Consider the following 13884-nt stretch of genomic DNA (forward strand, 5'->3'; position numbering starts at 1 on the left):
CGAAATGGCATACTTTGTATGAGTAAGTGAACCTTCAGTCTAGCCGATATTTTGGATTCTGGGGAGAGGTTGGCAAGCTGCGAGTGGGACTCCCGCAACCAACTCCCTTGGCCGGCGGCGCGGGGCCCGTCCAAGTTCCACAACGTCATCTCATAGTTGACGGGTTACACAAGAAACCTCAACCATTTTGAAGCCTTTCCCAATCGGAACGGGCAGGCAAGTCGTGCCGCTCTCTTGGGTGTGAGCTTTGAGACTCCAGCCAGGAGTCCGCGGGACTAGGCGGAAAGTAAGATACGAAGTGACTCTGCCTTACTGAAATTAGAGTGACGCAATTCCCATTTGGGGGTCAATCAAGGAAGTTGCAACATTTTTCATTTTGGCGATTCAAGAAAGGGGTGTGAGTATGCTTGCGTGACCAATTTACAACCATCCAGAGACTGTCTCGACTCTTCATACGAAAACGGTGAGCATGCGAGGTCAGAAGACCCGAGAAGAGCTATGTTGCCAACCACTCGGATAGGACCCCTTGCCACCAAGACAGTCCATTCCCGGGGTGCTGGGAGCATCGCTTTCTGGGATAGGCTTGAACAAAAAGCGATGAGGAGTTTGTGAGGGGGTTAGCGGAGCTTGGAGTCAGTCCACAGGGAAAGTTGGAATTTGGAGTTCCATTCCCACCTAGGCTTTGAGCTGCAATCCATATCCGTCCTCTTCTCCGATGCACGATACACGATTCAAGTCCCAGATCTTTTTCCTGCCTGCCACCCTGCCAAGGCCGGGGGTTGAGAGGAAGTTCTGGCCTCCGGGCCATACACGTGTGCAAAGCAACCTGCGTGTTAACATGCGATGAGGATATCCCCACGATATCCCAGCCCCCAAATCTGTTTGATGGACATTGGGAGCCCCTCCGGTGTGATATCTGATTTGCGTCATTACCTCGCCAGCTCTGACGAGTATGACGAATCGAACGACAAGGAGCCGGTGGGTTTGCTGCAATTCCGACGAACGATTCGGATCTTTCCCCAGGCGATATCTCCTAATCTCCTTCTCACGACTCAAGATTCACAACTGCATCAAGCTATTCTTACGGAAGCGTCCCACTGATTTACCTGTCTCGCATACGAGAGGACGGACACTCGCAAGTTCAACAAGATCTGATTAATAAACAAGAGGAGACTGTACCCGAGCAGACAGCCAAGACCAAGATGTATCGAGTACATCGACGTCTCGTAAAGCCAGATGTACCATCTACTTCTGAGGCTATAAACGAGGCCCCCAAACGTGCCCAGGGGGTCTTCCCCCAAGCAGAACATCTTCCCAAGAGTCGATGAACTACAAAAGGATCGATCAACGTCATCTTTACCCACACCCTCCTCCAAACATTGGCACTACCATGCCCGCCATCCCACTCCCGGTTCTCCGGGGGTCCAATGCCGGTGGGTAGCGTGGTGACGGATCACGGTAATGGGTGGTGGTCACTGGTGGTTTCCGTGATGGTGAGGAGGAGCCACACTTAGGAGGGGTCAGATTGAGATCCCCAACACCAGGGTAATGTCTGCCCGTAGACCTAGGTGCCTGCCATTCAATCGAGCTACTTTAGAATCTGCGCGGCAGGCAAAAAAGAGACGGACTAGTCCATCGAACTAAGCGTATTAGACGAGAACTCAAGAAAGCCAAAGGATCCCAAGACTGCAATGAGACAAACTGGTCGGGTTTCTGACATGGGATGCGAGCCGTGCCATGACTCGCTCGAGGTCGTATCTCGGAAGACGTTCGGTCGGCAGACATGCCGATGTTCGGGGGTGTGTCCGGTGCTGTGGGCTCAGGCCCTCACGCGCAAGGGTCCTTACATAAGCTTTTGCCAGAAATTTTCAGCAGTATCCGATATGGTGTAGTGGCCAACATGATGCCCTCTCATCTCAATGAGAGGTTAGGCATAGCCCCGAGTTCGATTCTCGGTTTCGGAATTTTTGCCGGCTCAGAGCACTTCATTCTTCTTTTTGACATGTTCGTCTCCGGCCAGAATAAAAGCTTGATGTAGTATGATAGATAGGTATTCAACGTCAGCGTGGTTGCTGCGTCTGAGACTCAATCTCAACATCCTCTTTTTGCCCCTGACACGACAGCACCACCGCCGTCTCTCAGGGACAGCTCCAACATCTACACCCTCACCTTCAAGACATAGTACATGCGACCACACCCACTGAAGAACTCGGGATCCCGTCCGCTCTCCCATCGATAAACCAGTGAGGGCCGGAGTAGTAGTCGGGTCGGAGACGACCGGCGAATGCCCGGTGTTGCATGTATATTTTGCCTTTCTTTTTGGGTGGCTTTTTGTGGAAGGAGAGAGATCTTGTCATGTTGTTCCAGAGGGAAGAGCGAGGTGTCTTCCGTGGTGATATGGTCGTAGTGGTAATTTGGGTCTCGTCTCATCTTCAACTGCCGTCTTGGTATACGCATCAGCAGGGCAAGTCTTCCGGTTGGCACGAGGCTCGTTACTGTATCTCGAACTGCGTAGTGTGATGCGGAATGAGGAGTTAGATAAGCAGAGCGTCTAACAATCAATACCGTTGTCTTTGGTTCTCTTCCCTGCCGGTAGCTCAGTAGAATTACATACCAATAGATTGATGTCAGTCACAGCTATGTCAGGAAACGCTAGGTCTGCTTCTGACTGCCTTGTGTTATAGGAAATCAGGCTAGCCCAGTCACTCTCGGGGCAGGCAAGAAGACTAAAAGAGTTTCTGGGAAAGGTTGATGGCTTGAATGACAGTCTATGCCCAACATTTGAGCGTACCAGCTCACCTAGTAGCACAACGATATAGAAGCGGATGAAAGATTTCCAAACGGTCACAGTTTGGAAGTCATGTTAGGCACCGTTTTATGCTTCATCAATTAGTGATGAGATAGAACAGCAAGTTTATAGCATGGAATATGGTCGGAAGCAGTATGAGAATTTGAAAGAAATTTGATGGTCATAGATACACCTAACGCCAAGCTGAACAGTTGCTCCACAAGAAATCCGACCAGCTCATTTCCACACAACATCATGACCTGCCTCAGGATCGTAAGCAGAAACGATCCAGACACTTTCCGACATCTAAGCTCAATTCCGACCACTTGCTCTTCCTTGTCACGCGTTCCCCCAACGAGGTATTGTACGGAACAAAATATCCACCCACTGCAATCTTGACAGGTTCTGATGGGACTAGCTTCGACTCTCTACGCGTCGTCTTCCCGTTGTTAGGAGGAAGGAATTTGCCTCTAAACTCTTATTTCATGCTCGATAGACGAGCCCAGTATTGTCTAGAAGACTCATGCGGTCGTCGCTCCCATTGTCCTGATATTATCATCTCAGCTTTCTGGATTCCACCCCAAGGTCTGTAACTTGTCGTTCGGGAAGTCGACTCGTGGCAAGACTGGTAGAGTTTCTTCTGGTCGGTGAACCGATCAAAAAGCAACCAGTGAAGGACCCGCGGCGAGGTAGCTGCGAGCTCTACTGCAGACCGAAAGTTGTTGTGCCCTTGAAAAGAGATGCTCGCGCCCTGGCGAACAAGGTAGATAACGGATTCCAGGTTTCCTGCGATGGACGCTGCCATCAGTGCGGAGCCCTCTGGACAAACCTCGAAGTCTATCAGGATTCCCAAAGACAAGATGTTTTCCATGATTTGTATTTTCCCTGTAGATGCAGCGAAGCACAGGGGATTTCTGGTGCTAACAGCCTCGAGGTTTAGAAGCCTGCGGAACCTATCCGTTGACAGCTTTCGACGGTACAATCGAAAGGCCGTTGTCAGGCATGCTGCGTTGTCTCCTTCTGGACCCCAATACATGGTCGACCATGGGATAGGCCTTTCAATCTGAATCTGGATATTTCCGTTCAGCAAGAGGGTTGCCATATATTTGTGGTGTATACCCAAATGAAGGGCAGAGCAGCCAAACACGTCGACTTCGAGCGGATTGACACCCATTCGATTCAGCTTGATGAAGAGTGCCGGCCTAACGCTGCCCCTTTCACCAGTCTCTTCGTATTTGATGAGATGATGCAACACATTGCGCCCTCTGTAATCTCTGACAAGCACATCTGGGGCCCGATCCATCAGAGCCGAGATGACATACGGGTTTCCCCATGAACATGCTCCGGCTATCGGTGTAACGCCATCGTTGTTGAGACAGTTGATATTGCTGCCAGCCTGGAGTAAAACTCGAATAACAGCCGAATTGTCAACCGAAGCTGATGCCCTGGCGAGGATGTGAAGGGGGTGCGACCATAATCGTCGTCTTTGGCCTCAAGATCAGCCCCATTGTCGATTAACAGCTGAATGATACGGATAGACACGTTTACCATATATGCCGCCCTAAGCAGGGGCGTCTCGCCTTGCCATTTTCTATTGACAGCTAACTCCAACACTACCGACGAGTCTGCACCAACTTGCTCTCTACGTCGATGTGAGTGAATGGGCCTTGTCAAACTTGGAAGCTAACTTACGCATAAAGCTCTCTATTTGCTTTTAGATGATTCAGAAGTATTGTTAACCCTTCCTCATTGTTTCCGTCCACAGCCGTGGCTACTAAGCAGTCTGGCTCGGTCAGAACGCTACCACCGGCTGCAATAAATTTCTCGAGCATCGCTTGCAATTCCGGATTTAGACTAGGTAGACTGATCATTGATCGAATGATGGAATCGTCGTTGCCGCGAGGGTAGTTAGCATCTGCACCCTGTTGCAGAAGCCAGGTAATTATCTTCAACTTCCCAAAGCGTACGGCGACTCCAAGAGCTGTGCAACCCCCAGGTATGGACCCAGGTATATCGATATCCGCTGATGACAGTGGCGCAAGCATTTCCTGACAGGAAGAGAGGTCTCCGGCTTGGATAGCTCTAAAGACCGCTTTAGCAAGAGCTGTAGAATGCACACCAGTCGAAACCACGGCGGACTGGCCCACATCATGGGCTCTCAGGCAGTTGATGATCTCTTGATTACTGTGTTGGTACGCCAGTAGCAGTGGCGTTGTTTCATCACAATCGGGTGTCATTTCACTGCCCAGTTCTAAGAGTCTTTCGACCGCCGCGAGATCGCCTCTGTCAACAGCAATGTGCACGGCCAGTTGGCCATCAACAGACCTTGCGTTGATGTTTGCACCTTGAGCGTGAAGAAACTCAATCGCACTGGGATTCCCGCCTACCACTGCAAAGTGAACAGCAGTATACCCATTCTCTGCCGGTGCCTCCAAATTGAGAGAGATCACCTTCTCAAGGATAGCCTGGAGGCAATCGACAGATGTAAGGGCTGCGTGGTGCAGCGGTCTGATTGATACCTTTGTACGACTGAGTGTTAAAGTAAATGTCGCACTGACCTTCCCAGTCAATTCTCCAAACGGGGTTCCTGTGCTGGAGAAGGCCGGACAAGAAAGACACACGACCATGTGCAATCGCCGCATGAGTCGCTGTCCATCCCTTTCGACACGGGATTGTGGGATCTGCCCCGTGGCTAAGGAGAGTAGCCGCCAAGTCAAAATGTTTCTCACTCAAGTGATAAACTAATGCCGGTGAATGTGAGAAGATATTGGTACGAAGATCTGGGCTGGCACCACGCTCTAGAAGCATCTCGAGTATCTCTTGCCTGAACTGCGGTACATCCGCCTCATTCGAGAGATGAATCAATCCCAAGCCGGAACTTGGATTTGCGTGGTTCAAGCGTATAGGATCCGCATAATCAAGAAGCTTCCGTACCCTGACAATGTCGTCTTCGTCGGTTGCTGGTAACACGCAAATATGTTCCAGCGCGGAAACCCCTTTGTAGCGCCGATGGACACCAATGCCTCGTGCCAACAGCTGATCTACTGCCATGCTGTGGTTGAGAGTGGCAGACACCTTCAGAAGTTCAACGCCACATAGTGACTCTTTGAAGGTGTTCCAGTAGCTTGTAGTCTTCAGCAGGAAACACAATGTGTCGTCCGTGAGAGGGAAGTCCTTGACGACGTGAGGGTCTAACAACCACTTATTCGAGCAAGCTTCAGCGATTGGTAGAAGCGCAGAGTTCAACCGATATTTCTCGTAACTGTCGAATATGCCAGTACGCATTAGGCATCTGGCTGCTTCATCAATATACTTGGATGCACGGTTTTCGCCCTGCAAAGTTCTTGAAACGTAGTAATCCCACACTTTCGACGCCTCAAAAGGGTTTGGATGAGTAGCTAGCGGCTGGACAAGGTACTCCAGCACATCCACAGCTGGTGAGACAACACATGATCCTTTGGCGAAGATGGTTTCCATGTAAGATTCCCACGGCAGCTTTGCATTGCTTCGAAGTTGCCTTGCGTTTGGGACCATATCTTCCAATTTTCTGACCATGGTCAACTACACATTACTATCTAAGCAATGCAATGGGGTTTTCTGTTCGTAGTCGTCCAGGTGAACTTCTAGACCCATACCTTGAAGTAGGTCCAAGATCTCCTCGGAGCCTGATTCAGCAACCAATAACAGTATTGGTGTCTGGCACTCCCAAGCCGTCGGTTCATTTTCACACCTCTTCAAGATGACTTTGGCGAGTTCAATCTGCCCCTCACTGATTGCAAGCGTCAATGGTGTGTGGCCATCGCGGTTGCGCTTGGAAAGGCTACAGCCGGCGCTCAACAGCAAGTCCAAGATGTCCTCAGCCCGGGCAACCCAGCCGTCATCTACTTCTCTCTCTTCTCTATAATTTTCTCGGACTAGCAAATCCAGCAGCCCATCTTCCTCACCAGGACTCAGAATTGATGAGACATTCACTCGTTGATCATCAACCACCCTTTGCAACGCAGCGATGTCGAGCTTCCAGCGGACCACCTCCGAAGCCAATATCTAGAGGCTATGTGCATCATCTGTAACTTTAGAACTGATGTTATAGCCTTCGATATCACAGAGATCCGTAGTTAGCTGCAGGCAAAATCCCCACGCCGACTGACAAAGTTCAAAATTCAGAGGCGAATTATCAATACCGGAGCCAAGTGCTTCGCAGAATTGGCAAAGTGATGCCAGACCGTCAGCTCCCCAATAAGTTTCTTTAGAATCAACCACGCTGCTCATATCTTCTTTAAATCGGTCCAAGTCGCTTTGAGTGGGAACAAAAAAACCTTCGTCGACGAGTAACTGAGCGACCGAGAGGTTTCGTACACTGATCCCGGCACATAGAGAAGCACCTAGAAGACCCTCTGGTGTTTGGAGATCCACGTCCAGAAACGCTTTTACGGTCTCAATAGTATAGAATGTCTCGAATATGTCCGTTCCTGTGTAGAATGCAAACCACATCGATATGAAGAATTCTGGACCGTTGAACCAGAGTTGCTCGAGAGCTCCGTACAGACAGCTTACAGCACACTCAATCGGAGTTCCAAACACACATTTGGTCTCGCAATGAGCCGAAGCCTGTAGGAGGAATGAACAGATCTCTGGTAGTGACAAAGTCGCCGCGAAGTGCAGTGGTCGAAAGCTGTCATGAATAATTCCCGCCATCAGATCAACTATGTCGGTTTCTCCCATACTGGAGAATTTTTCGGTACCATCCCAAATCTCCCAGACTAACGTCGTTGCCCGTGACGTAAAGTGTGTGGATTTCCGCGGATCGAACAGCCGTTTCGCCTCGGCTAGTAAATCAGAATGTATCCATTCTTTTCTAGCGAAACACAGCCAGTATTGTGCGGCGTAATCGTAGAGTTTGTATTCGAGGCTCCTGTGGTTCATGTAGGTGAGTTCCTCACTTGTTGCTGTCGGTAGGTGGTTGAAGTTGTCAAGCTGAAGGTATTCCAAGCACCGCACTGCTAGTAGCCTGTCGCAGTGGGATTTGGAGATGTAAAACATTCCCAGATCAGACAACTGTAAGATGTTGCTTCTCAAAAACTCTTGAACCGAGAAATGGGCGAATTCAAAACGATTTCCGTCGTTTGACTTTCGAATGAGACTGCTGCAATATCTGGCAATTGCGTCTTCCCTTATGATAACAGATGGGCTTAGATACCGACTAGTTGATGGTATTGAGAGAATCTCTCTCGATTGCGCAGTGTCGAGTCTTGGCTTAGCGTAAGCAATGAAAAGCAGTGTCATATGAACGAATGTTTGTTTCGCCTCGGGAACTCTTCTCAAGATGCGCATATAAGTCTCTGGGAGGTCAGGTGGGAGACGATGCAGGGCTTCTCGACATTCCTCGTCTGATATGCAATGTCCAAGGTGATCCAGTTGACAAGCAACCCAGCGAAACCTAGCCAGAAGTCAAGTCAGTCAAATGCCAGGTTATACATTCCGTGTGCCCCGGCGACGAGGCTTTCCAGAATCTCTTCTTTAAGAGAGAGATCTTCGAATCCCAGCTTCTTGTTGCGCATTCGCTGTTCGATTTCCGACGTCAGATACTCGGTGATATCCTCCGTATGAGCTGCAATTTCTATATTTTGGAAGTTGTTTTCGGGATGTCGCAGGTGTTGTTGGATATTGTCCTCGTCGCGACTAAGTAGCGCCATCGATAATTCGTCCGAATTTTCTGCAATGTCGCAAAGCGCCTCCACAACTTCCTCTGCGTGGTCTCCGCATTCATCCAGGCCGTCAACCACTATATAGGTATGTTCAAATACTTGAGCCATCCTTAAAATGGTTCGCCCTAGGTCTTCTGTACTGGGAGACCGAGGGAGTCCCGTTTCTGGATGGAGTTCAGTGTAATACTCTTCGAGCATCGAAAACGCTTCCTCTCTCTGTCTCGCCAGTTGGTACGCCAAAGCCCCAAGAATGTTGACAGGGCTTTGTGTCGTCTCATTCTTGTAGTCGCAGAAGAAGAAACCTACAGCAACTGTTTCTGAGCTTCTCGCAAGAGCATGGCCAATGATTGAGCCTGCGAGTACCGTTTTGCCAGCGCCGGGAATGCCGCTCAACCAGAGGCGGGAACCTGGGTTGCTAAGCCATTGCTGAAAAGACAAATGAAGTTCAAGCCACATTCCAGTCCTTGGGTGACGTAACTTCACACTCATCTCGTAATTTGATTGCGGGTTATATCTCAAGAAAAATTCAAGGACTCGCTCTCGCTGGGCATCCTCGCGAATCTGCACCGCAATTTCTCGGGTCTTCTGAACATCAGCGAGTATTGCAGCCGTCGTCCGGTCTCTCTCTTCTTCTTTCGCAAGACAACGCAGTAACGCTTCCAATGAAGTGGCCGATAACGCAAGGTTCATATTTTCCTTGTGTCGAGAGAGGTCTGCAAGCATTTCCTTGGTCTTCGAAGATGTGTACGGCCATAAGAGTTTTTTCAGTTTTCCTCCTGAACTGTCTTCATACTTCTTCGTCTTGTTGATAATCTCGGATAAGATTGCTGCACAGCCATCAATGTGGTGCATTCGAAAGCCCTGAATAGGAGGCCCATCCTCCGCATCGAGAGCGGTTGCCAATCGCGACAGCATGTTGATAGTTCCTCCAACTAGATTGACTTCGTCGCGCAGATCACTGATCTCTTTCTCGGCATGCTTGACTGATTTGACATACTTAGCCAAGCGCAGGCAGACAATGTCCGCAAGTGATAGGAGTCCCGCAATGCTTGCGGCGATGCTCAAGGGGTCGGCCATGACAGAACACTCCGGCGATCGAAACAGTTGTCTGTAAATTGCTCTTGATCCTAAAGCTGACGTTAAGTACGCTATTGGGGTTGAGTTTCTGTGCGGAGAGTCGACTTCCAACAGACGACGTGAGAAATGAATAGATCTTATTCAGGTTTCGTTCTAGGTTTTAGGCAGCCATGGGCAGAACGCCATCGTATCATTGGACCGAGTGAGGTGTGAAGTCTGCCACCATGTAGGCAGGCTGCGTCTTCGTTGCTGTAGGCTCTGCAGCGCAAGGCGGTTTTGGGAGAACCCTCTCCAATGAAATACCCAGCATAAATGCAATGAAGACAGGATGGGCGAATTTCACCCCCTCGCTAGTACCCGCAGCCCATCATATGAGCGAGGCATTCTTGTCGTGGTGCACGTTGCAAAGTTGCATATCAGGTACTCGGAACGAAAGGTCCGAGACATTTGCAGAGTTCTCATGGCCTCACATGGCTTGTAGTATGAAGTTCTATTCTGTCATTAGATGCAGGGAAATCGCAACGCACCGCCTGACCCCTTGTTGGTCGAGTCTGCTCCCTGCGGCCGTTCGTCAGAAATATCGTGGCGGATTCCTACTTCAAGTTGCAGCTTCTTTTCCAGGAAATAATGACTTTGCTTTCTGCCAGAACGTCGTAGACGGGATTGAGGCCACCGTGAAACCGGAGGCATCCTTGCATGTAGAACCGTTCTCTCAAAGGCCAGTTTTCCAATCTGAACCATGATACTGCCGACTCTCTTTTCCCAAACCTTTTGCTTTACCAAACTCGCCTCCCATATGCACCCAGGAATCAACCCAAACGCCATGCATGACCCCCCGCCCCTTGTCCCAAGAAAAATGCTCAAACCATATCATAGCTCTCAGGAAACAGAATCGCATTCGCCATCCCAACCAGCGCCTTCTCCGTCGGACTCCTCCCCTCCTTATCCTCCCACGGCATCAATCCCATAGCCCTAAGCCCGTCCTCCCCGCCCGCGTCGCTAACCTCCTGCGTGCCAGGGCGGCCCGTGTGCGTCGTCTCCCCCTTGCCGCCTCCAAAGTCCGGGCTCGGCTGGCCGAGGAGGAACGCCTTCCGCTGACGAGCGAGGTACAGCGCGTTGGTCTGCGTCAGGGGGCAGGCCGGGATGTACATGATGGTCGCGGGCGCGGACGACGTCGGCACCCTGTCGACGCCGTACACCATGTCCGGGTGCCATACCACATAGTCGCCCGGCCGCACGGGCGGGATGCGCACGAGGGACTTGTCGAGCTGGAGGTGGGGGTGGAGAGCCGAGTTGAGCTCTTGTGTATAAGAGGGGACGGCGCCTTGGATGATGCTCGTCTGGGCGAAGTCCAATGCCCAGTTCTCGCGCGCAAGAAAGTTGGGGGACGTCGGTGAGGGGTTGCGTGGTGAGAAGAAGGGGCGTAGGAGGAAGTAGGCGGTGGCGAGCTGGAGCATAGGGCAGAGCAGGAGGGTGCCGTCGGCCGGGTTGATGTCGGACATGGATAGCCAGCCTTGGAACATGCGGAACATGCTACATGAGCCCGCGCCGTTGTAAAGGTCTGAAGTGACTCTGAGCCTCGTGCTACTGTCCCAGGGGTCGTAGTCTTCCCAGTTGCCATCCCATATGCGCTGGTACGTGCCGGCGTTCCCGTAACCATCGCTCTCCCAACGCTCGACACTGCCGCCGTCTACATGGGCATTCAGATGCCAGGCCTCATCACCTGGAGTTCGGATTCGTAGACGATCGGCGTATGCCACTGGCAGGTCGGCTACCACAGGAGCACTGGGATCTCGAGAGCGCCATAGCTTCATCAAGAACCGCTGAGCGGCTAAGACGTTGGGATGGGCTCGGCCCTTGATCTGTGATGGGGACCAGTAGATCCCGAACAAGTGCGGGTCGCGCGTCGGCCAGCCCTTGGTGTGCGGGTTCTCCGACAGATACGCCTCCGTCTCTTCGCGCCAAGCATGAGCCTCGGAGGCCGGTACGACGTTGCGGATGATGGCACCACCTCGGCGCCGGAGCTTGGCGGTGAACTCGGACACGCTGGCATGGTTTTGGAGCTCCGAGAAGTCAATGGTCGGAATGATGTCTGACTTCCTAACACCGATGCCGGCGATTTCGGCTCGGAGAGCGACTAACAGGCGCTCCCATGATTGCACTATGGCATGCTCCTTGCCGGCGACGAGACTCCGTTTAATCTGAGCAAATCTCGGTGGTAGCGGGATGGGCCCGCCATTCTCGGTGAAAATTTCGTCGGCACGCATAAAGCCTCGTGGGTGATTGTCCAGAGCTATGGGAAACGACTGTGACCACAGCAGACTGGGGGTATCAAAAGGTGAGAGAAACCGAGAAAGAAGGTCGTCTGGTATGGATGAGAAATCCAGGTCCGGCAGTGACGACGTGTCATCGCCTTGCCCATATTCATTTTGGAACATGTCGTCCTCCATGCCGCTGTGCAAATAGCTGCAACGTACAGGGTGGTACTTGCAGAAGCTCCGTGTCGTGTCGTGTGTTCGTGGTATGGACGAGTTGGAGCATGTTCCTAGAGCGATGGCATCGGGCCCCGCCGCCGACTAGGTTCCGGGGTCAGGATCACGCGGGGCCGGGAAAAGGTCGGGTCGCCGCGGCTCAACGGTGGGGGATACCTCTAGTCGCTGACAACGCTACAGCCGGGCCGCTGTGCCGCCACAAACCTCATTGAACCTCGTTCCTGGATACAAGACCAATGGGAGAGTCGACTGACAAGTGAAAAGTAGCCGCATGATGAGAGAATTAACTCGGATTTTTAAGACCAGTCTCCGTTCAGCCCAGTCCTGGGATACTTGATGCAACGTTCACCACACCTTCAGGTTGTAGACGCATGCATCGGAGGCCAACCTCGAGCAGATCCGTCGACGCGGATTGGATCATATCATCCGGGCTGTCGTTCCCATCTGCCGTGTTTCGAACAGGCCCGGTTTTCACCGTCCGAACGCTGACCATTTTAAGCTTATTACGCAGCCTTCCCGCGTTTCGATCTTCTGACCGGGATCTTGTCCTCAACTACATCTTCGGGGCTCTTCTTCCTTTTTTTCGGTGCTGCCGCCTCTGTCTTCGTCGCGTCCGTCTTTGCAACCTTTGGCAGGCTACGTTTGAGCGCCAGCTTGGGGTCAATGCCTTCCTGTTTGAAGATGACGTAGGCTACTTTCTCCACGTCTAAGGCGGACACGTTGAGTCTTTTCGTGAGCTTTTCTACTTCCACATTGAGAGACTCGTACTCCTTCATGTTGTACTTGACTGATGCTTTTTGGTTCTTGTTGCACAGCCAGTAGTACCCCTCGTCGGAGAAGAACATGACTTTCTCACAAAAGTGTACCGCAAGAAGAAGCGAGGCTGTTGCGGGACCGATGCCCTTCAACCTGGTCAGAATGCCCAAAGCCGCTGAAAGGTCCGGTGTATTGTGATAGCTCGCAACGGCGTTCTGAATAGTCTCCGAAACAGCTGAAGAATCGTTGGATGACACCAATTTCATCAGCGTTGGACGAAATGTCCCATGGCGGCTGCAGCAAATAAATTAGAAAACTCGACTCTTCCAATCATTACAGGAATCGAGGCGCACATGACTCAACATATGCACACTTATACGAGATTCTTGAAAACGGGGTCCTGCAGCGGAAGCTCCGCAAACACATGTTGTAGGGGAACGCGTGATCAAGAAAGACTCGCACTTACAGCTTCCATTCCACTAAGAGTTTCACGTCATCGTGGTTCATTACCCGCTTCGGCTCATACTCAGAAAACTGTGTCGGGGCCTCAACAAATCGGAAATGGTCCAGTTCTTCCAGGGTCTTTTGGCCAGGCTTGGCTATTGAGAGAAGTCAGGTATCTGCTGGCAAGATCATTGATAATGCGGGGAAGGCCCGCGATCGAGGGCCGACATACCGCCTTTGGTGGACGAAATGGATTCGATGAGAGGTTTGTATTCCGAAAGCAGATGCTTAAATTCCTTAGCAGATAGCTTGTCCGGTGATATGATCTTGGGAGTCCAGGTCGCCATGATGCGCGACGTTCCTTGACCACGTCTGGGATCGCGAGTAACTGGGTTCTCAGAGCAAAGAGACGTATAAAGAAGTACGGCAAGGGTGTGAGTAGGGTCTAAATGAAGCCCCCCAGGACAAAGCTTGACGCGCTCCTGAAAGCAGCAAGGGAGTGGATCAGGTCGCGAGGCCAGTACCTAGCTTCTTTCGATGTAAGGAGCCAGAGCCCACACTGAACGACGTGGTGTCAAAGTACTTGGTCGAAAGATAATTAGGTAATGCCTGTACTCAATCG

The 13884-nt window shown here is 51.3% G+C and overlaps 4 protein-coding genes and 1 non-coding gene across 5 annotated transcripts; 1 reads left to right on the forward strand and 4 right to left on the reverse strand.

Moving 5' to 3' along the window:
- The first annotated feature begins 1877 nt into the window (after positions 1–1877).
- Positions 1878–1964, forward strand: BDP81DRAFT_t284. The gene has a single exon. It is a non-coding gene; the product is annotated as a tRNA-Glu (tRNA).
- An 81-nt stretch (positions 1965–2045) lies between these two features.
- Positions 2046–2492, reverse strand: BDP81DRAFT_104559 (uncharacterized protein). Its single transcript, XM_060581411.1, has one exon. The coding sequence runs from the start codon at positions 2455–2457 to the stop codon at positions 2158–2160; it is 300 nt and encodes a 99-aa protein (XP_060441006.1). The 5' UTR covers positions 2458–2492; the 3' UTR covers positions 2046–2157.
- Positions 2493–6362: 3870 nt separating this feature from the next.
- On the reverse strand, positions 6363–9570 carry BDP81DRAFT_356836 (uncharacterized protein; the record flags this gene model as incomplete). The annotated part of the gene is made up of 2 exons (XM_060586320.1): positions 6363–8225; positions 8264–9570. The coding sequence occupies 2 exons, from the start codon at positions 9568–9570 to the stop codon at positions 6833–6835; spliced, it is 2700 nt and encodes an 899-aa protein (XP_060441007.1). The 3' UTR covers positions 6363–6832.
- Positions 9571–10430: 860 nt separating this feature from the next.
- Positions 10431–12020, reverse strand: BDP81DRAFT_328965 (uncharacterized protein; the record flags this gene model as incomplete). The annotated part of the gene is made up of 1 exon (XM_060585269.1): positions 10431–12020. One exon carries the CDS (start codon positions 12018–12020, stop codon positions 10431–10433), a length of 1590 nt encoding a protein of 529 aa, XP_060441008.1.
- A 272-nt stretch (positions 12021–12292) lies between these two features.
- On the reverse strand, positions 12293–13697 carry BDP81DRAFT_104581 (uncharacterized protein). Its single transcript, XM_060581412.1, has 3 exons — positions 13495–13697; positions 13285–13417; positions 12293–13112 (listed from the first exon to the last, which is right to left on the reverse strand). The coding sequence occupies exons 1-3, from the start codon at positions 13607–13609 to the stop codon at positions 12566–12568; spliced, it is 795 nt and encodes a 264-aa protein (XP_060441009.1). The 5' UTR covers positions 13610–13697; the 3' UTR covers positions 12293–12565.
- Positions 13698–13884: the final 187 nt, after the last annotated feature.

The sequence above is a fragment of the Colletotrichum phormii genome, assembly GCF_030913505.1.
Source record: "Colletotrichum phormii strain CBS 102054 chromosome Unknown BDP81scaffold_22, whole genome shotgun sequence".
Taxonomy (NCBI): Eukaryota; Fungi; Ascomycota; class Sordariomycetes; order Glomerellales; family Glomerellaceae; genus Colletotrichum; species Colletotrichum phormii.